The sequence below is a fragment of the Triticum aestivum genome, chromosome 2D, assembly GCF_018294505.1.
Source record: "Triticum aestivum cultivar Chinese Spring chromosome 2D, IWGSC CS RefSeq v2.1, whole genome shotgun sequence".
In the NCBI taxonomy this organism is placed as follows: Eukaryota; Viridiplantae; Streptophyta; class Magnoliopsida; order Poales; family Poaceae; genus Triticum; species Triticum aestivum.
Genome location: NC_057799.1, coordinates 2,740,099 through 2,764,014, shown reverse-complemented (window position 1 = coordinate 2,764,014; position 23,916 = coordinate 2,740,099). Strand labels below are relative to the sequence as shown.

The 23,916-nt window shown below is 43.4% G+C and overlaps 1 protein-coding gene across 1 annotated transcript; it reads right to left on the bottom strand.

Annotated features, from left to right (window-relative positions):
• Positions 1 to 1,786: 1,786 nt before the first annotated feature.
• LOC123048116 (tau-cadinol synthase) lies at positions 1,787 to 12,031 on the bottom strand. Its single transcript, XM_044471283.1, has 7 exons — positions 11,874 to 12,031; positions 9,031 to 9,292; positions 4,657 to 5,029; positions 2,965 to 3,183; positions 2,746 to 2,881; positions 2,401 to 2,649; positions 1,787 to 2,258 (listed from the first exon to the last, which is right to left on the bottom strand). The coding sequence occupies exons 1-7, from the start codon at positions 11,970 to 11,972 to the stop codon at positions 1,968 to 1,970; spliced, it is 1,629 nt and encodes a 542-aa protein (XP_044327218.1). The 5' UTR covers positions 11,973 to 12,031; the 3' UTR covers positions 1,787 to 1,967.
• Between the last annotated feature and the right edge of the window lie 11,885 nt (positions 12,032 to 23,916).

Genomic DNA, 23,916 nt, shown 5'->3' with positions numbered 1-23,916 from the left:
CGTGCTACGTGGATAAAAAAATATGGACTTTGTACTTTTTTTCGAATGTACTGTCCATCCGGTCAAACCTGGTCAAAATCTGGGCGTCAAACCCGGTCAAAGTGGTCAAAATCTGGTTCTGGACTAAACTTAGCTGGTTTTGAGACTTGAAGGAACAAATATGTACCCAAAAATCTTGAGGGACCAAGTCTATACTTTATGGAAACTTGAGGGCCAAAACATACTTTTCTCTTTAACTATTTATACCCATTGCAACACACAAACAATTATCTAGTGTAGAGAAAATACAAATCGGTGACAAAAAGTCTCCGTGTGGATTCAATTCAGGGCCCATGATAGATTTTACTGTGTGATTTCTCTCCCCATTTTTCTCCGGTGGTTAACAGTTACCTTTCCTTCAAGGTTTTTATGGCACTTGTATCTTGTGGATGAAATTTGAAGATGAATTTGATTTTTGGAACTTATCTCGAAGTCATTTAATAAAATTATATTTGGCGGAAAAAAATATATTACAAAATTCATTGAAATCGTGGGTCTTGTTCATCACCTCGGTATTCAGCAACCATACACACTGCCTAGTTAATGTCATGCGACCAGAAGCAAATTATGTATAGTGCGGTCAATAAATTAGTAGGCCTTAAGGGTGGACGATGGAATTAATCCGTGTTGGTCTATGCCGTTCACACTCACACCAGCTTCATCATTCGCAACGTGTTACGTAGTGTAGCATAAAAAATTGCTTTTAGTTTCATGACGACGAAAGGACAAGAGCGGTGCACTTCTGTGGAATTCATCTGCAACCCGTACGTAACCCATAGGCTATATATACATCATGTAGATGGTAGATCAGGCTCCGTGGCAGGCATTCAGCACCGCAACGTACGTACGTTTGCAACAAGCTCGTGGTAGCAAAGGAGGCCATGGCCAAGAGCTTCAACGTAGGGCCACTGCTGCTCACCTTTTCCTGCTTCCCCTGCTTGTTGTGCTGCTACTCCATGATCTCGTCTTCTTCCCGGGCTTCCTCCGATGGTTTCATTGGATGCCTCTCGGACAACAGGGTCGCGGTGTTCACGCAGACCTCGGATTTGTTCATGCCGCTGCTCAACGCGTACATCAGGAACCCAAAGTTCTTGGCCAATACCGCCGTGAGGCCGCTCTACATTGTCATGCTGAATTGCCGACCAACACCCCACACATGCAGGCCGCGGTGCGCTGCGGCAGCCGAAACAATATGTCCATCCGCGTGCGCAGCGGCGGGCGGGCATGACCTGCGGCGCTGTACCGGTCCGTGCCGTGCCGTTCTGAACTTCTGATCCAACCCGGATGCCTTGTGTGCTGCTCCCCTTGTGTACTTTTGTTTAGGGATTGTGTACTACTTGTAGTCGGCTTTAGTGTGATGCACATTCAGGTCCCGCCCATGTACAAGTCGCTTGGTGGGCCTGCTGCCATGGCAGCACTTCTGGATGATGTTGCTTTGTACTCCCTTCATTTCTAAATATTTGTCTTTTTAGAGATTTCAAATAGACTACCACATACAAATGTATATAGACATATTTTAGAGTATATATTCACTCATTTTGCTCCGTATGTAGTCACTTGTTGAAATCTCTAGAAAGACAAATATTTAGGAACGGAGGGAGTAGTATAAAACCCCGGGTCTATCTAGTGGTATTAGCTTAGTAAATACGTTGAGCATGTTGCAATGATGATACTACTGGAAGTATTTAAACTTTGATACTACATCACAAATAGCACAAGCTAACCGGCTTCCTTTCAAAATGTCCTGGCTCAAGATTTTACTCAATTCGTTCAATACCCTAAACTAGAAGAGATATTACAAGAACATGCACAAGTACGTGTGTGATTACACTCTGAGTTTGAAATTTCGAATAAATAAAACACAAGATGTGATTATCTTATTGGAGAATAGAAATAGAAATAAACAAGGGGCATAAACATCCGGCAAGCTAGAGGGGGATTGGGTCGACGAACTGCTGCTTGACCCTATCTTTGTTCAAACGGCTGAATGTGTAGCGGTCCTTCTTGTGATGATACATGAAGACCATGCTCTTGGTCATTCTCGCGACTCGTTCTACAAGTGGGAGCATCGCACGACGGTCAAATCGTGCCTGATTGGTAGTTTTCCATGCATCTTCAACCATATTATCCAGCACAGCAAAAGCTACATCACCCGTAACGTGGTACTGGTTGATATAGCTATCCACAGAGCTGGCCACATCCTTCTTGTTCTTTCCATTCTGTGAAGTGAGCACACACATATAATTAGTTACTCGATCTATTTTGCTAAAGTTTCAATTAAAGAACATTTGGATATTATGTAGGGACATGTGTATAGCTTCTAACCAAGCATGTATATGTGTACTACAGCTATATATTTACCTTAAATGAAGTCATGTCATTCGCCAAACGTGCCACAATACTGCCAGCCATTACAGCATCGGTGCAACCGATGGCCCACTCGAATGCTTCCCTTGTAGCTTCGTCACCCATACCAACAAGTAAAACAACAGATAGCATCGCAATAGCTGAAGAGATGAGCGAGCACTTGAGGTGATCTTCAAAGCTTGGTATGTAACTGTTATGAAACCATTCAGATTCCTGTTGGTAAGACCTACACAAAGTTTGTATCTGCGTGCATGCATTGCAAGGTAGACAGTGTTGTTAGATTAATTAAGAGCTAAATTAATAAGATTCTGCAGAGTTTATGGTAGAATAAATATATACCGCTTTCCTACAATAAGCAACACGGTACTTATGATCAGGTTTCAGTTCATGCTCAATCTCTATGAAGGTATTCATCAACCTGACATAGAACTTTTTCAAGTACTCTGGTAATAGAAAAACAGCACTCTCGTCCCATCTGCATGTAGAGCCAGTTAGTTTAGGCCGTCACGCAAGTATGACATTATAGGACAGAATTGCCACAAGGAGATTAGTGCCCACCTTTGTATGGCTTCGGTGAGCTTTTCAGCCTCTTCCAAGGTAGCATGCATATCGAAAGTGTCATCTAACATGGAAGTCAGCACAAATACCTTTGCAAGGATTATTCGTGCATGTCCATACTGTTGCTCATAGTGCACAGTGTAGGCCCAGAAGTAGCATTCAACTATACGATTCCGAGAGTAGCTTAGTTCCACCTCTTCATAGAGATCGTTTCCCCACCTAAAATCAATGTTGATTTGATGTTGTTAGAGATTTATTCGGTATACCTTTTTACAAAATTTTATTTTTTTGGTGCAATTGAATAATAGTAAGATTTACCCCTTTAATTACAAAGGGTATTGTGGTCATGGCAAAAGTACCCAACCCTCCTGCAACCCATGTTACGTACACAAGCCTCATTTAGGCCCATCCGCTTTACGAATCTAAGGTTTCATTCTTAGTTTTCTCTCACCCACACCCAGTAATCAAACAAAAAGAAACGAGGGTTCTACGCTACATATTACAAAAAGTTCAGGTATTCGTTAAACCTAGCTTACGAATCATGCAAGTTTATAGATTTGTTATTGTCGCTGCCATGAAAGTCATTGTCGTTACTGTAGTCGCCAACAAAGTGCTGCAACTCAAGAAGGGGGTTGCGGTTAGACTGGGCTCCCACGGATAAAGTGTTGCAATGCACATGGGCCAGGCCCAACTACGTAGTTCTGCAGGGTGACACACTCTGGGTACTACCCATGTCCAAGTGACGTCAACGTTAGATTCTAAAACAAAAGTGATGTCGACGTTCAAGATGGCACTTTAAAAAGTTCTCTGTTGCTTTCTATCACTTTCATGTATTCTTCAGTTCTTCATATTTGCTTCTGTTTTCTCTGTTCTTTTAAGCGAAATACAATAATATATTTTAGAGATACATGAATGCTTATTTTTATATATGTTCATGTACTTTAAAAAGGTGGCAATGTATTCTAAAAATATGTTCGTCTATATAAAATATGTTCACTCATTTTTTAAATGCTCATGCAATTAAAAAGCATGTATGCATTAGAAAGATGTCCATATGATTATAAAAAAGATGTTCACATGATTTAAGAAATGATCTTGTAATTTTAGAAAGTATTCACACATTTCAAAAGAAGATGTTCCTGTAATTTAAAAGGTGTGCACGTATTTAAAATGGTGCATGTACTTTAAAGAAGTGTCCATGCCTGTTTTTAAACAATGTTCATGTATTTTAAAAGTTTTCGCACAAACAACAAATAGAACATAAAATAATATAAATCAATAAAAGAAGAAAACATAAAGAGAAAATGTAAAGGTAAAAGAAAAGGAAAGGAAAAACCTGAAGAAAAAGACAATAAAAACTGGTGAAAACCTGGTTCCTAGGAAAAAACATAAAGAAAACCGCAACAAAAATATATAAAATAGATGGGAAAAATCCCCCACGGTCGGGTGCCCCGTGTCGGGTGATCCAGGTGTATCTTGGAACAAGAGAGATATAGAGCTTGCGCCAAATTACTCGTCAATTTTTTTATTAGTGCCACATGGACTCCTAGAAAGTACAAAAATAACCTTTTCCAAGTTTTGTGAAGGGGGTGAAATGAAGAAAACCTCATATTGTTAACTTATTTTTTTTCTATATCTTGATAATTTAAGTTGGAGATCCAGCAACGATAAAGCTACATGTAGAACACGTACCGACAAAAATCCTTGAGCTCCCTCTGGTGAACACACTGCAAAAGATTAAAGTTGAGCTTTGCAAGCTCAAGCACGGAAGGGTTGCATGTTTGCTCTTGTCCATACTCTGCAATGTAATATGGTGCATCTATTCTCTTCAAAGTCCTTGCATATGGTATCTCGAGGTTTCGTTTGACTTGCTCCGATAAAGGGTACTCAAGATTGCCCCTCGTGGATTCAAGGTGATGCCTTGCAAATGAAATGGCTTCATCAAGTTCTGATTCACCATGGATTGAAAGGTAAGCTGCGTTGTATAAACATAGTAGTGCCCTTGGTTCATTAGTTATATCCTTGTTGAAGCTCCCATCTCCGGCCTTGAATTTATTGAATACATCTGTAAGATAAATTAGTGGAATGTATTAGATGTTGATTCCTATTAGAGACGAAACGACAATTTAGCTTAAGGATAAAAGCAGAAGTGTTAGTTAGTTCATTATAGAACCCTAGTATCTTCTAGGTTGTTTGAAATTTTTTACATTTCAACAAGGTGCAGGACAAAAATAATTCGTACTTCTTGGGTAGCAGTGACGGGTCTAGAATTTGACCGTGGGGGCAACATTACAGAGGGTAGCAGTTTTTTTTTGTCAAAATACATTACAAATAGTTAATAAATAATGTATATAGAAATGAATGCACTTGTAAAAAAGTTGTGCAAATTGATTGTGGGAGCCATGGCCCCATGACCTTACCCCTACATCTGCTACTGCTGGGTACTATGCAGAGATTAGAGGAATAAATTATTTCATTACCTTATAATACTTCAGAAGAAGTGATGCTTCATATTTTCCAAGGAAGTGTATGAACAATTGTTCCTCATGTTATTATCACACAATCTGATCAAATACGTGTTCAGGCAGTCTCAGTGAATTGTATCTTATGTCGAATCTTGTATGTGTTTAGGTATAGTTCTCTCTGTTTTGTGTGCCCTGATGTGTTTAGTTATAGTTCTCATTGTTTTATGCACTACCTGTAAAGACAATATTAGCATGTCGGTGACCACTAACGGGCATTCGGCCTAATGATAGCAGTACAATTCACCTCAGGACGAGGCACATCATTGGTGATTGCACGATAAGAGCCTTGTGATGCCACGACTGAAAGGCCGACGGACCACTCAATAGTGTGAGGAGCAGCCAGCCTTTAGTCGACACACTACTAACATATGTACCATTTCCATGCATGTGCAGAGATGCAGTGGGGCCAATGAATAATTTGTTCCCACTTCAGTACCAGCAGAATTTGGGGTCAAAGAAGAACATTTCTTAGTGTTCTCTTATCTACAGCCATACTATATACTCCTTCTGTTTCAAAATACAATGTGTATATATTTTATCTTGAGTAAATATTTATAATGTTTGACTAAAATATATATCTATTATATATATTAAAATTTTATGACGGGTTAACTAGAAAAAAGAAAGACATGCTAGAAAATCTCACAAAAAAGCAAAGCATCATATCGTTGTTTGTTTGGACCGTGGCTATCATTGTTAAATCTTAACTATGGATTTTAGGTAATATAATAACATGGATCTTCCCTTGCTATCCAAACTCAAGCCTCACAACAAGACCTCTCCCAGCCTCGCACATCCCTTACTAGACATGTCGACCACACAGCCCCGTCGGCACCTACCCCTGCCCTCCTCCATCCCGTACTTCACAGCAACACAACTCATCCCTTTACGACCTTGTGCTTAATTAATCAATGACCACCTGATCAATGCTCTCTCAGATCATTGTCTAGTCCATGTCAAAAGGCCACCTTGCACCAGCGACAACATCAAATCATCGCCAACATTCACAAATTCATTGATTTCTAGGTATGTTCTAGCCTCATGGTAATTAATAAATGAGGGAGAGTTTGGTAAGAGATGTGGCACAATAAATGCATTCACTCAAAGACCCTGTCCTACGTATTCCATCCCTTTCCTTTTAGTCTGCATATAAATTTTGGTCAAAGTCAAACTTTATCAACTTTGACTAAGTTGATAGAAAAAAATATCAACATTCACATGATGAAATCAATATTATTAGATGCATCATGATTCATGAAATTAATTTTCATATCCTATAATATTGTAGATGTTGATATTTTTTTCTACAAAGTTAGTCAAACTTTGTAAGTTTGACTTTGACAAAATTTTATATGCAGACTAAGAAGAAACGGGGGTAGTAACAACAAAGCTCGTGGACTCTCCATCCTAGAAAGGGTTGATGAGAATTAAGAATGCCTTTTTTGTCAGAAAAGAATGTATTTTTTATTACAGGCTCTTGCTCGGACCTAAACCCGAGATTTTAGGAAGGCACGTAACTAGGGCATGTGTCTCTAAGCATACAATACCCAAACATACACAATATCATTCAACAGAAAGATATTTCCATTGCATCCGTTTTAGGTGAGGTTCTACTGAATATTGAGTTTTGGCGGGCTCTTGTTGGAGATACGTGGACGACATTTCCACATCTAGCTAATAGGTTGATGACAATAACCTGTCATGTGAAGTAGGTGTCTTCCATTCAAGATTACATGTTCCGGGTATTTTCACCATGAAAACAATGTACACTGACCTCGTCATTAATGGCCATGTTTTGAAATTCATTTGAAAACTCAAAATCCATTTAAAGATAAATATTTTTATATGATATTTGGATAGAGAAGTTTTCTTGACTAAAGATAACCTCAAAAAATGTAGGTACCAAGGTCACACAAAATGGTGTTTCTATCTCAACAATGAATCAATCCAACATCTATTTCTAGGTTGCACATTGGCCATACTTCTCTAACGTGTTGTTCATGTAGAGTATAATTTACCACCACCTACAAGTATAATTATTATGAATATGCTCATAAACTGGTTGCTCGTAATTCATCCTAGGCTAAAGGCTCAAGTCCTTATGGGGGTATGGGCTTTAGTTTAGCAAATATGGAACAGTCATAATGATTGTGTTTTTAACAGTATGAAAATTCTATTTTTTTCAAAAATTATATTCAAGGCTACCAGTTGGATCCATATGTGATACTATCTATGATGCACGGGAGTCGCACATCCATGGACTCTGGATGCAGCCAATGGGAGACGGGAGAACATGCTATATTCAAGGGATAAGGATCATGGTTCAATAATAGGATTAGTTAACCATGGTACATCACGTACTCTTAGTACCTTCTAGTTGTTTTAGCCTTGTAACTTTTTGTACATGGGTGTTAGATGTTTTGGAACTTAAAACATATGGGAATTAATTGATGCAGAGGCCGGATTTTTCCCCTCTTCTTGGAAAAAGTTTCATCAAGGTGTAGCTCCTTTTGCTAATGTTGTTGATTTTCTGATGGATCCCCTAGCAGCATACTAACATACAACAAATCGAAGAGGTCATACATCCTATTTCCAATGTCACTATCCATCATTCCATCTCAGGTGATCACTATATATCTCTCCTTCCAACTTATAGTCCGCCAGTTAGTGTTTTACTACTTTCTATTGGTTTCTTGTATTTTATTTCATTTGTTATATTGATTTTTTTCTACTTTGAACTGTCTGATGATTTTTCAAGAATAATATTTTTTGGATGCATTGGAATATTGATATGAACTTCTTAATAAGCAATCGAACATGCATAGGGAAGCATATCTATTTAAGAAAAAAAATGTCCCCCGAGAGTGGTATCCATGTAACCAATGTTGTACAGATTAGCTATATAATTTTGTTTTTACAGGTATTATGTTTATTACTCAGCGAAATTCTTCTTATTTGCGAGACTAGAAAAGGTCCAGATCTTTGGAAGAAACAAAGATACAAAGAATAGTTTATCAACTTTTTAGCCACCTAAATTTTTACTCTCCAACACAACAACATGGTTATATACATGTTTGCATATTAATTGGTTGCCATTTTGTATACTCATAACCTCAAAATTCACTTTGACAAACACTATGAGAAAAAGCTCGATAGATAGAGCTAAGTATAATTTCCAAAAACAAAGATGTTTCCCGTGCATTTGCATGGGCCACTATCGTGGTTATGAAAATGTCAACATCTACAAAATCTAGTCAATATATTTATATCATTTGGTGTTGTACATATTGAATTTTTTTCTATAAAATTTGTCGGAGTTTATAGAGTTTGGATTGAGACAAAATCTATATGCACTACATTTTGGAATAAGCGAGCATATAACTTACAATCCTCTATTATTTGGCCCTAACCTTGAATTCCAAATCTAATCATCAAAATAGTTTTGAAAATATAAAGTGACATGACAGATTGAGAAGACTTTACATATAAACATAAATTCCATATGTATATGTATATATAACGTGTATAGAGATATAGATACCTCGAGATACCCAAACCCCATGCTCCCGAAGCAAGCGAAAGCAAAGAGCAACCTCATAGAGGCCGGAACTATTGAATTCACTCTGGTGGATTTCATTTATCGCCATGTTGATATGTTCTTCAAATAGGTGATCAATTCCGAGACGTTCGAGTGTGTCCACAAATGTCATTTTCTCTAACGGAGTATTGTTGAAAGTCTTAAACAACATCTGTACATCCTCCTTCAATTTGGCCACTTTCACATGCATGCATTCTTCAGATATCTGCATGCTTAGAGAACTTATGATTAACCAAAAGGTAAAAGGGGATACATCGAATGTAAAGAAATATGAAATGCACATTATTAATACCACCTTATTTTGAGTTTATGTTGTTTCTTAAGAAATAATTATTACTTTTACTACCATTTACTTAATAATATATTTTCTACTTTATGTTTAAGCACCAAAAAGTGCACGACGAAGGATTTTATGGACATTTTAGAGGTGGGCCCCATTGCAACCATACCGTGGCGGAACTATGTGGGCCTCACATTGCTCACAGTGGGCTCTTTCGAGTGTAAACTAATTTCGGGACACTGTCTTATAAATATAAGAGGCCAAACATGGAAGACATTAGAGGATTAGAGACATTGAGAGGCAGCATAAGGGGTCAAGAAGGCACGGTGTGGTGGCATTTCGTTTCCACCATCAACACCATCACCTCGAATTTATAAAGATATTTGAAATTGGTTTGCCTTTTGTACTTGTCAAGGTCAATTAATGGACTCAATGCAAGACACGTGCCGATGTGCCTTTGTAAAGACAACTTATGGATAGATAGAATAGACAACCATATGAGAGTACACTTGCATATTGATTAGTGAAATTACTAGTACATATATACTCCCTCCATCCCAACATATACCACATCTTAGTTTTCACATTTTTACTCACAGCGCAACACATATCAGGAAATCGAGGCACGATGAGCCAATGACCCCTCTTAACTCCTTCTTTGTATGCTACTTCAAAGTAATGTGGGTATATTTTGGGACATGGAGAGTAGTGTACATAATGTTTTAACAAATCTGCTTTTTTTGCAAAGAACATGTTCGATTTTTCTAATTACATATTTTTTAAGAAGCATTAGGTATGATGATCTGGGAAAAAAATACAAAAATTGGTGCTCTGGTTGCATTCATGACATGGTTTATAAGATGCTATACAAATGATTATGTGAAAGTTAGCTATACAGAATTAGTTGAAACATGATACAAAATAAAATAGAAAATAAGTAGTTATGCAATTAAATAGATGTATTTGGTATTTCTCGGCCCACCAGGTTCTAGGTTGCAGTATCATGATTATGACATTATTGAAGATACTAACGTGCACATGCATATTTGTAGATCTCTAAACTCTATGGTTGCACATAATTTCTGAAATAAGTAACCACTAATGATAAATCAATATAAAATATTATTGACTTAGAAATAACTATAAATAAATACTTCCTTGGGAAAATCCTTTGTTATGATACGTCAAAAAAATTAGCTTCTCAAGTAAAACAATGTTGCGGTCATTTGTAAATGAGTATGTAATTAGACATCATAAAAAGTGGCAGTTGGATATAAATCAACATACTAAAAGCCTCTAGCTAGGACAACACTTATGCTATAAACCTATAAGTCTCGATTTAAACATCAAGTTCTCGTAGAAGTTCTCAAATATGGCATGAATAGACTTTCTAAATCATCAACCAGATATATCAATAGATAAAACGTGTTGGACTTTGTAATCATGATACAAATAGGTGAATAAGATATAGGAGTTAGGCATAAGCTATAACCTGTAGGATACTACAAGGTGTGTGGATATAGGTTACAAGTAGAGTCTGAGTTAGATTTGTATATCCTAAGCTTCTCATAAAAGCGTTGAGGCCACCTCTTGTAATCGAATCATGAGGAACTTTTGGCCTAACAGATGGTGTGCCTTAGTGAAACCGGTGTTGCCCAAATTTAACCAGACTGGGAACGAGTTGAGTGTTCCAAATAAGCGAGTCGAGTAAAAGAGTCATTTTGTACCATGATGTCTGACTCGCCCCAAGTGCATTTTCAGTAGTGGTTACTAAGATGGTTGTAGTAACTCGTGTATGACCTCAATATCGGACTATTATATATTAAAAGCACAACACTGGAAGATAGAAGGGCTGTTCTAGAAATGCGCATTAAAAATCCGCTTGTCGATCTGGTGGACCATCTCTTTATTAGTAGATGACAACTGTCAGAACTACATAACGGTATCACTAGATCGTACCTGCTAAATCTGCATAATCGTGCCTAAAAAGATCACATCCATTAGATCTTCATAATACTACCTAAGCAATTCATAACCGTTAGATCAACATCACCGTAACTAAACTGGTCTCATATGTTAGATCTACATAATTGTAATCAAATAGACCCAATCCATTAGATCTACATAGCCACACCTAAACAGATCACTTACATTAGATCTTCATAATTGTATCTAAACATATCATAACCAGTAAATCTTTGTATCTCATAGAGAAGTCACAACCGATAGATCACCATAGTTGCAGTTGGATAGATGTTACACACAATATATTTTCAAGTGCACATCTTAATTATTAGTTCAACTAGACAAGTACATGTTACATCTGATTTAAATGTAAATGAGTGTTTACTACCAAAATCGGAAGCTTGAAGGTGTGTCTAACACTTATAACGCACTAAGGATGGTGCACTCGCATTTACTAGGCAAACGAACAACCATAGTATAGCCATGAAAACCACAGGAGATTGTCAGTTATGCTAATTTTGTAACAGAGAAAAATATATACCGGCAGCAGGTCTGGCTCGTATTGGATGAAGAAGGCATCCCACACCGATGCTTCGAAGATGCTGACCCTCTCGGGAGTGGTCGTAGCGCCAGATACCATTTGGAATATACTTATTTGCACAAGTATCTTTGTGTTTAGCTTTGCAGCAATTTGCAAGAGTGGCCTTTATATACACGTTGGTAGCCCACACGTGGCCGGGTTTTGCAAGAGTCATCCAAACACATTCACATGCAGTTGGCAGGCTAAGGAAATGTCGGTCACTAGTGTCCAAACTAGTCGACTAAAGGCAACCTGTCACGCGCGGAAGTATTTATGCTCCAGACCACATAGCTAACTACTCCATCCGTCACAGTTTACAGGGCGCGCTGGAAAAATCTCTGGGACCAAGATGGTTAGTGATTGGAGTACTGAAAATAGCATCGGTTATTAATTAGGACGCCTAATTAGTGGAGAAATTAAAATGCAGTGTGTCCCACAGCCAATAAACGAGAGTCCTAGCGCATGCAGTGGTGGAGGTAAAAGACCGCATGCATGGGATGCAGCCTACGCCCACTCAAAACGACCTAATTAATTCAATATTAATTGCTCAAATCTTCTGCAACCATTCGGCCCGTGCTGCCACACCGCGGAAGCCATGCAGGGCCGTATATCGGTCCGCGGCACGGTTCGGACGCATTTTCTCCCGCAAATTAAAGACAAAAATGGGAGAGCTTTGCGGGAGTCTGGACCGATCCCAAGCCAACTTCTGACCGGCCTGCCTCACCAAAAACTCCTCCCCCCTCCCGCACATTTTCGATTAGTGTCGCTCCAGAGGATCAGTAATCACATTCAAGCCCGGTCAGAGCAGACGTGGTCGCTCAATGAAGCCGGCATTAAAGCGGCGCACCGGCCGAGAGAGCGCCGCCTGCACCAGGAACTGCGCGTTCAAACAACACGAGACCACCCGTCCGTCCTTGTGTCACCCACATTATAACCTGCAATCAATATGGTTGAATTCTCATTTATCCACTGGACCTGGTCTGAAACGAATGGAGCTGCATGTATGTATATATATAGCCAAATCAGGTCAAGCATAATATCCACTTGTCACTGTTAGAAGGAATATGAGAGGTTCGGTGGAATAGTTCATTGTATTGCTTGAGCCTCGTGGGCATATATATAAGAGTACAATGATCTACTTGGAGTACAAGACAAGGCAGGAACAGATCCTAATCTATCTCATCTTTCCTAATAACCAATATACTCAACATCCCCCGCAGTGACAATGGTAGCGACGCAGATAGTGAGACTGGAGAAGAATCCAAAGGCAAGCCGACGGACACCCCCCACAGTCGTAACGGTCGACGCATCGCGGAAGTCGTGGCTGGAGTGGAAACCCGACGAGATTTCTCAAGCAAGGCGGTAGCCCTTTGTGCTGTTTGTCGAAGTAGCCGAGAGCGTACGGTGGTGTAGCCGTGGTCGAGGTAGCCATGCGAAGAATACCGTGGTTGACGTCGAGTCGGGGTAGCCAGTGCCGAGGAAGCCGTGGAGCCGCGGGCGCATGGAGGCGCCGAGTTAGTCATGGGCGCAGTGGTGTCGAAGTAGTGGTGCGCCGGGAGTTAGATGATGTTGACGACGCGTCGCGCCGGGTTTGCAAAGCCCGGAAACACATCGTGGACGAAGGCACACATCGGTGTTGCCAACACCGAGCATGCGTAGACGGACGAAGACGAAGTTGACAAAGTGCCGCACCAGGCTTGCCAGGCCCGAGGACACGTCGTGGACGAAGGCATGCGTCGGTGTTGTCAGCACCGGGCATGCATAGACAAGGACCTGCACAAGCTGTACGCCATGTCAGAGAAGTCGGAGAGGCCAGCAGAGAAGGACTCGACGACGGTTGCGGCGCCAATCAGCGCGGGGGCCGATGTCGCCCGCGGTTGTCGGAGTAGACGAAGTGGTCGGGGTAGATGACGACGATGCTAGTGACAGGCTGGTGTTGGACGAAGACGAACGGGGTGGACAGGCGGCTGCGGCGGCTACGTGGGTAGCGGCGGCGGCGGCCGAAGAAGAGCGGTGACGTCGGCCTGACGGCGGCGGCGGTTAGGTTAGATACGCGGCCGCGATGCTCGAAGGAGGCGAAGAACCCGACAGCATGACGAAGACTGGCGCGGACGGTGGCGTTCCCGCGCCAAGGGAGGTAGCATGGCGCACCCCACGTGAAAGTCAACGCGCTGTGACGGCGGAGTGGACCGTGGGCCGCGACGCTATGGCCCAAAGGGGCGACGCAGCGGCGACGGGCAGGTCAGGGCAACGGTAGGAAGACCTCGGGGCGGCGGCGAGGACCGCGGGCCGCGACGCTACAGCCCAAACGGGCCGGCGCAGGGGCGGAGCGCGGTCGTTCCAACCGCGGGGACGGCCTCGGTACGGCGGCGGGGACCGCGTATCGCGGCACTACGGCCCGAAGGGGCGACGCAGCGGCGACGCATGAGTCGATGCAGCCGCGAGGAGAACCACGGGGCGGCGATGCTGCGGCCCAACGGGGCGACGCAGCAGCAGCCCGGTGCTCGATCGGCGGAGAGGCGCGCGGTACTCGGGACGATCTTCACGGGACCTGCGGAGGCGCGCGTAACCGACGAGCCAGGTTGGTCGCGCGGTGTAGGTGAGGTGGATCGCGGCGGCGAGCGGGTGATCAAGCCGATAGCGCGCGAGGTCGGGGATGCCGCTCGATGGAGGCGGGGTGGCGGCGGAGTCCGAGATGAAGCCGACGGTGGAGGACGGCGTGTGACGTCATGCGGACGAGCGCGTCAGCACCGGCACCTGGGGTGCCAAAGCAGCGCCGGCGCCCGAGCGACCAATGTAGCAGCGGGGCCCGAGCTGAGGCAGCCGACGAGCCTAACACAGTTGGCCTGACGCAGTCGGGGACGAGGCCGTCGAGGTAGAATGTAGGGCCGCGCCGTGCAGACGCGGCTGAGGCGGGTGGCGTGGATCGACGGGCGGGTCGGCGTGCGAACGGCGGCTATGATGGGCCGCCGCATGGCGAGGCCGCCAGGAGGGCGATGCAGGTGTGCCGGTCGGAGAAGGCGGTGACGGCCGGCGTTAATCGACGAGTGGGCCGGCGCGCCTACGACGGCCGTGAGGGGCCGCCTGTCGGGCGAGGCCGTCGGGTCGGTGAAGAGCCTGTCGGTCGCGCCGGTGTCAGAGTAGAGGCGGACGGGGGTCGACGACGGCGGCGGGCGACGCAAACCGGTCAAGTTTAGATCGGAAAACCAAAAAGAAAAACGCCGATCAAAACGACCGGCGAGAGAGCGAAAAAACCCGGAGCAAGGGCTCGGGAAAAAGACTCCTAGGACACAGCCGGTCAACACGACCAGCGGACGAACCCTAGGTACGGGCGGCGCGGCCCCCGGCGGCGGTCATGGAGGCCGACCACCCCGGGGGCGGCGCGGAGCGGAAGCGGCTGGCGACAGCTAGGGTTGGATCGGTTAGGCTGATACCATGTTAGAAGGAATATGAGAGGTTTGGTGGAATAGTTCGTTGTATTGCTTGAGCCTTGTAGGCATATATATAAAAGTACAATGATCTACTTGGAGTACAAGACAAGGCAGGAACAAATCCAAATCTATCTCATCTTTCCTAATAACCAATATACTCAAAAGTCACGCCACTGGTCAAGGACGAGTAACCAGTGGTTGTTGGCACTCCCAAGCTTGTGTGTGTCTCATGTTCATTTCACTATATTCTTCTCCATTGAGCATTAAAGGTCGCATATGTTCACACTTTATCTTCAACAGCCCCCCTATTAACTAAGCGGTGTATCTTTCTTAGCTGCCAATTCACAACTGCCCCGAGAGCTACGTCCTCATCTTCTTCTACCCCACCACCTCTTCATCGCTGATTTCTTTTTTTAGAGAAAAGGCATACGCCCGACTTTATAAATAAAGCCACCAGGCAGAGTCACGACACAGCCAACCAAACATCACAGAAGCATAGCAAAATTTAAGAAGTACGAGTACATGGCAACCAGCCAAACATGGCACGCAGGCCAGCCTAGAGTCCAAAAGAACAGGAGTTTAAGCCATTCTCCTAGATCGCCGCAGCAGGGAAGAAGCCGTAGATCTCATCTTAGATAACATGTCGTCAAAAGCCTCTAAGTCCACTTCCTTAGTCAATGATCTCTACTGCTGCAAAAAGACATTGGCTTTAAATAAGCAATTCACAGGGTTAGCCGGAAAAATATGCTCGATAGTGAACTTGTTTCTAGTAGTCCACAACGACCAACAGATCGCTGCCCAACCAACCCAGAATACCCTCTTAGACCGGCCTGATAAAGTACTGACACAGCGCTGCAGGTCCTCAAAGGAGGATGGATTCCAATTAACATGAAGCCAATGTCTAATACAACTCCAAAGGAATTTAGCCAATGAGCAATGAAAAAATATGTGCTCGGTGTTTTCAAGAGCCCCACATAAAGCGCATCTATCAGAGCCCGGCCCGTTCCTCTTCCTAATTTGATCAGCCGCAGGGAGTTTACGACGGAAAGCTTGCCACAAGAAAAATTTTATCTTAGGAGGAATACGTGCCAACCAAATATCCTTGAATTTCACTGTATGGGCACCCGAGATAAGTTTGGCGTACACGGACTTAACTGAGAAACGCCCCGAAGAAGAGTGAGGCCAGACAACCGAGTCATCTTCCTCCGAGAGCAAGGGGAAGCAGGCAGAAAGACGTTGCCAATCATCCAACTCCACAGGAGAAAGGGTTCGCCGGAAGTCAAGGTCCCAATTGTGAGCCGAGAGCTCAGAGATAGAGATCTCGGGAGAAGAGCAATACGAGAACAGGGTCGGGTAGGCCACCGCGAGAGTGGTATCCCCAACCCACCAATCTAACCAAAAGCGAGTGGACTTACCATTCCTAACTACAAACTTAACGAGGGACCGAAATATCGGGCGAACTTTAACAAGCTGACGCCAAAACTGAGAACCACCTGAGGAAGAGGCGAACATGGGGCTCGAGGAGGGGAAATACTTAGCTTTGAGAAGAGATAGCCAGAGGGGGCGCTCCTCGAGGAACATAATTTTCCACCACCATTTTATCATGAGGCACTTGTTCATGACCACCGTGTTAATGATGCCTAAGCCCCCATGTTCTTAGGCCTACATATTAGATCCCACTTAACCATCCAATATTTGCATTTATTGTCAGAGGAGTTCCAGTAAAAAGCACCCCTATGCTTGTCGAAACTAGCATGGGTCCCTCCGGACAGGAGGTAAAAGCCCATTGGAAACATCGCAAGGGAGGAGAGGCACGCATTAGTGAGGGCAACCTTGCCCGCCTGGGAATTATAACGGCCTCTCCACGGCAGGACTCTGATCCCTACTTTAGTCACTGTCGGGGCAAAGTCTTTTGCCAATAGCTTGAGAGGGGAGATTGGGAGACCCAGGTATTTGAAAGGGTCAGAACCAAGGGAGCAGTTCAGAACATGCGCCACTCTCTGAGCTTCAGAGTCGAGTACCCCAGTCACAATTACTTCACTCTTTGAAAAGTTAATTTTAAGACCCGATAGCGCTTCAAAGCATAGGAGAAGGAATTTCAGGTTCGTGAGACTGGCCTCATTAAGTTCAACCATAATAATGGTGTCGTCCGTGTATTGAAGGTGAGTGATGCCATTGGGTATCAAGTGAGAGCTAACAGGTGTAATGTGACCAGCACTAGCTGCTCGAGAAAGGATATGAGAAAGAGCATCCGCAACGAAGTTAAAGAGAAGGGGGGACGCCGGGTCTCCTTGTCTAAGGCCCCTACCGTTAGCAAAGAAATTACTAATCTGCCCATTAACCGCCACAACCGTGTGCCCTCCCGAGACGAGCTGCATAAGACGGTGAACTACCTCACCCTCGAAACCTTTAGCAAGAAGGACTTGGCGAAGAAAATTCCAGCTCACCGAGTCATAAGCCTTCTCGAAGTCAAGTTTAAGAACCACTGCCTTAGTGCCCTTGGTCCGCAAGTCATGGACAATCTCATGCAAGCATAGAACACCATCCAGAATAAATCTACCCTTTATAAACGCCGATTGGAAAGGGCTAATGACGCGATGGGCGATCGGAGAAAGCCTTGTAGCCAGACCCTTAGCCGGGATCTTCGCAAAGTTGTTAATTAAGGCAATGGGCCTAAACTGGGAGATCAAGTCAGCACCTTTGACCTTAGGGATGAGAGTGAGCACCGCGTAATTCAATCTAGAGATGTCAATAGTTCCCAGCCAAAAACCTTGAATAATTGCCTGAATGAGGCCTTTTAACTGAGGCCAGAACTGCCTAAAGAAAGGGATGGAGAAACCATCAAGCCTGGAAGCCGCGTTAGAATTGGCAGTTCGGATCGCATCGAAGATCTCCTCTTCAGAAGGGGGAATCATCAATCCCTCGTTTTCATCGCTCGAAATCTATTCGAGGGGAGACCAAAAGGTAGGCACCAACCTAAAACCCACCTCGGGTTTAGCAGATAAGAGAGTAGAGAAGAATTGAACCACGTGTCGCATAATCACAGATTGATCAGAGACCTTGACGCCATCGATAAGGAGGCTATCGATCAGACATCACCGACGTCTACCGTTCGCGGCAAAGAAATAGGCCGTGGGCGAGTCACCCTTTAAAGTCCAATTAATAGTGCCTCTTTGCTTCCAATACACTTCCTCCTGACGATGAATACCCAAAAGTGCCTCTTCAAGACCGTATCGGATCTGCCACTCGGCCGGGGAGAGGCCTAAGTTGTCCGCGCGAGCATCAAGCACATCAATTTGAGCAGCCAGCCTAACTTTGTCACGCCTTGACTCAGCAAAGTGATTTTTAGACCAACCCCGAAGGAATCTACGAAGAAAATAGGAGCATTGATGCCAGTCGTCCATCGGACCAAAAGATCCGCGGTTAGAAGACAGGAAAGACGAAATCTTTTGCGCAATCCAGTCAGCAAAACCCTCAACATGGAGCCAGGAGGCATCGAATTGAAACCTCGGGAAGGCAACCGAACGAGTACCATCATCAAGAATCAGAGGGGAGTGATCCGAGCCCACTATAGCCAGGGCTCTGAGAATGACACGGGGAAACAACGAATCCCATCTAGGACACAAGAAAACCCGATCAAGGACTGAACGAATGGGAGATGTTTGGCGATTCGTGATCTCTACTTCTCATCTTGTTCATTTCTGTTCACATTGTATTTTTCCAGCATAGTTGGTTCATTAGGCTTCTCGTGTTCTAGTAATCAGGCAACATTACCGCTTGGTTATATTTTAAAACTTTTTTTCTATCTAAGCATACATGATGTGTTTGAGCGCGCGCACCTTTGAATATTGCGCATGAGTACAAACTATGAACTCACTTACTCCCAAATTTTGAAACAACGAAAACTAATAATAGCAAACTGAAGTCTGTACTGCAGTGTGCTTCATTCTGTTCTTGAAACACCCTCCAAGTTCATCTTTGGATCAAGGGTGTGAGCTTCATTTCTGACATGTTGAATGCATACAAAATCCAAAACCCGAAATCATCTACATGTGGGAAAATTATCGACACAATTTGGATAATTATCATATATACGAAATGACGAGCAACCAGTAGGCTGCCTACATTATTTCAACAACATAGTGAAAATGGGCAGTAAAATTATTATGTCTCTTTATCTGTCCAGCATTGCACCATGTCGTGATGTATTGACGAGGATCAGGCATCACGACAGCATGTATTGAGATGACAGCTTGTAAAACACTCAACAATCATCACAACCAACGCATCTGCTCCAGTTCGGTGAGAGTAATATCACCACCAACTCAAGAATATCATGAACCCGTTGTTGTACTCCTCATTTGATGCTAACCAACTGACAAGTTCATAATGTTTTGGTACCATGTCAATCTGGCAGTGCTTAAAATGTAGAAAAAGGAAACAATGACGAAAATTCTCTGAGTGTGATTTGTCCTTTAGTACGTACTGAGTGAAAACTGTATAGTTATACTATCAACCAAAGGGACAACGTTTTCTCTTTAAGGTCCATCAACTCCACGCATTTTATATCCAACGATGAAGTTTGTTTTTTGTGGTGAAGAACTACCACCAAGGAGTGAATGCTATAGTGGCTTAGACCAACAATTATGTACGAATTAAGTGTCATACCATTTTCTTATCGATCTGTATATGTAGATTCATTTTTGTTTGTTTGGGGATTTAAAAATGTTAAGAAATATCACTCAATTACTGTAATAAATCGAATCCTTAGTTTTCTTATGAGCATACATAATTTCCTGAAATTTATTATAATAAAACTACATGGAATTAATATTGTGGAATTCTCGGTTATACTTTTAAATTTTGTTTTTTAACTCATAAAATAGCATGGAAACCATGGATATAGTTTTACAGAAGACTAAAAAAAGTATCATGAATTCTTAGTTTTCTTAGAAGAGGCATAATTTCACTAAATTGGCACACTAAAATTTCATAGGATTAGTACTGTCTGATTCCTAGTTATCCACTCAATAGTTGAATTCTAGAAAATCACGTGTTGTTCTGAAAAATAATCCCCAGAATTGATATCATGGACTTGCTGCCTTTCTGAAAAGAAAAAATATTTCTTGGTATTAGTACAATAATATTATTTTGAATTTGTATCATGGAATTCTTGGTATCCCACTAAAGAAATTTTGAGAATCATGAAATGTCATGAAAATAACTATATTTTTTGTAAAAAGATCTTGGAATTAATGTAATGAAATCTTAAGTTCACTTAGAACTTGCATAATTTTCGGGAATTGTAGCGGTCATCTTTGGTATGGGCGGCTTGTCTTGTCTTTGTAATTTAGATTATGTGCCCACTCGTCAGTTCCCAGCGAGAGTAACCACATACTCCCTCCGTTTCTAAAAGGAAGGCATACAACTTTTTAACATTTTCTCTCGAAAAGTAAGGCCTATAGTGATATAGACCGATTACAAACCAACATGAGTGGGTGAACACTAGCATGATTGGTGGGCTTTGTTTTATGCTTGTATTTATGTAGCAACATGTATGCTTTGTTTTTTAGAACCTATTAGTAGTCTTGAAATTTGGATGTATAACAACCTGGGTTAGAAATAGAATAGTCTCCATCTCGGACGATTTGACTCCAAGAGCCAAAAATAGTAATATCCATCCTCTTTATGAAATGTTGGCTAACAAACACCGAACAACTAAATGCATCTGGTCCACGGTGAGAGTAGCACCCCAACAACTCGAGAGGGTGGCAGGACACTCAATCAAGCACTAATAGTACCATCTCATTGAATGCTAACCAAACGACATGTTCATGATGTTTTGGTACCATGTTAGTCTGGCAGTGCCAAAAATCAAAACAACTGCACACACGACTCCTTTGAACCCGATGATCAACGACATATGATCCAACGACCATGGTCCACTCAACACACATGATGGAAGGCTGGGTTGATCTATCATGCAACTAATGTCGTCTGTATAGAAACGTTCGCCAAAAATCTGGATAAACAAAAGACCAACCACGAAAAGTCGCCACACATGATTCAATTCATGGTACCTTGGTTTAGCAGACTGCCACGGGGAATTTTTCTCCCTAATTTTGTGTCCTTCAGTAATGAGTGAAAATGTATAATTGTGTATGGACAACGCTATCACCAGCATTCTCATACTTACATTTTATAGTCCAACACTATTTTATTTTGCGGGGAACCACTAAAACCAAAGTGTGAATGCTATCAGGATTAAACCTGACGTCCGAGTACACGTCGATGTACCAGTCCGAGTAGTAGTTCAAGTATTCACCGAATAGGTTAGCTATAGGGCTAGTTAGCTTCTATATATATATATATCTATGTACCTCACGTTGTAATCTCACCAGAAGACAACAAAAAGTTCAAAGCAATAAAGCGTATACCAGGCTCGAGACGGGCCTGTGGCAATACACCGATTCGTGCCTTCGCTGTGTTCGTGTGAGAGTTCGCCGAGATGTTACTGTTGACAGAAGGATCGATCGAATCGATCAAAGCTAGATCCGCTAGCTCACGTACGTGAAGTACCGTGACGTGCGTGTGCACTGTTTATCAATTAAGCTGCTAGCTTGCTTGCTAGCGTGCACATACGTGTGCGGTTGCTTCCGGTATTTTGGTCTAGCGATCAAAAGCCAACAATTGGTATCTAGAGCCTCGACGATCTACGATGACGGATAGCGACGCTGAGTTAGTCAAGTTCGGGAACGGCGGTTCCAAGGGGACCAAGTCCGGCGACGGCGGTTCCAAGGCGAACAAGAACGGCGACAAGGTGAAGAAGGGCGGCAAGTCAGCGACGAGTGGTGGCGGAAAGGGCGGCGCCAACGTACTCGCGCATCGCAACATCCCCATCCAGTATCCGATGCTCACGACGCCAACTACGGCGTGTGGGCAGTGAAGATCAAGATCATTCTTCGAACCCTGCGAGTGTGGCAGGCCATTACGGACGACGACGTCGACGAGGAGTGCGACGAAGGTGCCATGGCAGCCATAGCCCAGTCTGTGCCAGATTCCATGCTGATGACATTGGCGGAGTTCGAGACATCAAGAAAGGCGTGGAACGCACTCAAAGAGATGAGGATCGGAGAAGATCGCGTCACGAAGGCTCGGGCACAAGTGCTGAAGCACCAATTTCACAAGTTGCAGATGGAGGAAACTGAATCGGTGAACGACTATGCCATGCGTCTGACTACTCTGGTGGGAGAGATCCGCGCGCTTGGTGCAAAGTTCGACGAGACCGAGATTGTGGAGAAGTTTTTCAGTTCGGTGACTGATAAATTCACTTACATCATCGGCACGCTCGAGCAGCTTTACGACATCGACGACATGACCATAACGGAGGCGATCGGACGCTTGCGGACATGGGAAGAGAATGCTTGTGGCTATCGGAAAGGCAAAGGAGGAGGTGATGACCAACTCATGTACTCACGCACAGATTGGGAGTCACCAAGTAGCAAAGGAAGGCGCAATGTTGGCGAAGGCTCAAGCAACGCGAAGCGCGGCGGACAAACCGAAGAAAGCAAAGGAAAAGGCAAGCCACAAAGTCGTGGTAAGGCGGACCGATTTAAAGAGCGGAAGCCACATAACTTGGATATGTCCGAGGTCAAGTGCTATAACTGCAACGAGATGGGTCACTTTGCCAAGGATTGTCCGGAGCCTAACAAGCGAGAGATCAAGGCAAATTTGGCGAAGCAGGAAGACGAACGTCCAGGTCTTTTGATGGACGAAGTTTGTGATCTCGTCCAAACAGCGGTTGTGAAACCAAACCGGAAGGTGCTACTTCATGAAAAAAAGGTAACACCAAAGTTATCCGGGAACCAGAACGTGCCATGGTATCTAGGCACAGGTGCCACTAACCACATGACGGGGTGCAAGGAGAAGTTCCTCGAGCGAGAATATGATGTTGAAGGCTCGATCAAGTTCGTTGATGGTTCAAATGTGGAGATTTACGGGCAAGGTTTTGTCCTCTTCGAGGGTCTCAAAGGAGAACATCGCATACTGACCGGAGTGTACTACATCCCACGGGTTCACAACAACATCATCTCTGTCGGGAAACTTGATGAGAATGGATGCAAGGTGGATATTGAGAATGGAGTGATGACGATCTTCGACAACCTCCGAAACGTGCTAGCGCATGTGAATCGCACGCGGACCAGGCTCTATATCCTCAACCTTGATCAATCTCAACCGGAGTGTTGGCTGGCCAAGAGTGATGATGGTTCGTGGTTATGGCATGCTAGATTTGGACACGTCAACTTCTATGCCTTGAACAAGATGTCGAAGATGGAGATGGTATCTGGGATGCCGTTTATCGACCATGTTGATCGAGTTTGTGATGGGTGCTTGGTTGGAAAACAGCACCGCAGGCCGTTCCCTGCTCAGTCTACCTATTGTGCAAGTGATGCACTGATACGTCTCCAACGTATCTATAATTTTTTATTGTTCCATGCTATATTATATTCTGTTTTGGATGATAAATGGGCTTTATTATACACTTTTATATTATTCTTGGGACTAACCTATTA

Excerpts from the sequence above, each read along its gene's own strand:
- LOC123048116 (XM_044471283.1), bottom strand. The coding sequence starts at position 11,972 with ATGGTATCTGGCGCTACGACCACTCCCGAGAGGGTCAGCATCTTCGAA. Across the intron at positions 5,030-9,030 it reads TGGGGTTTGGGTATCTCGAG|ATGTATTCAATAAATTCAAG; the intron begins GTATCTATATCT and ends TTTATCTTACAG. Across the intron at positions 3,184-4,656 it reads GAGCTCAAGGATTTTTGTCG|GTGGGGAAACGATCTCTATG; the intron begins GTACGTGTTCTA and ends CATTGATTTTAG.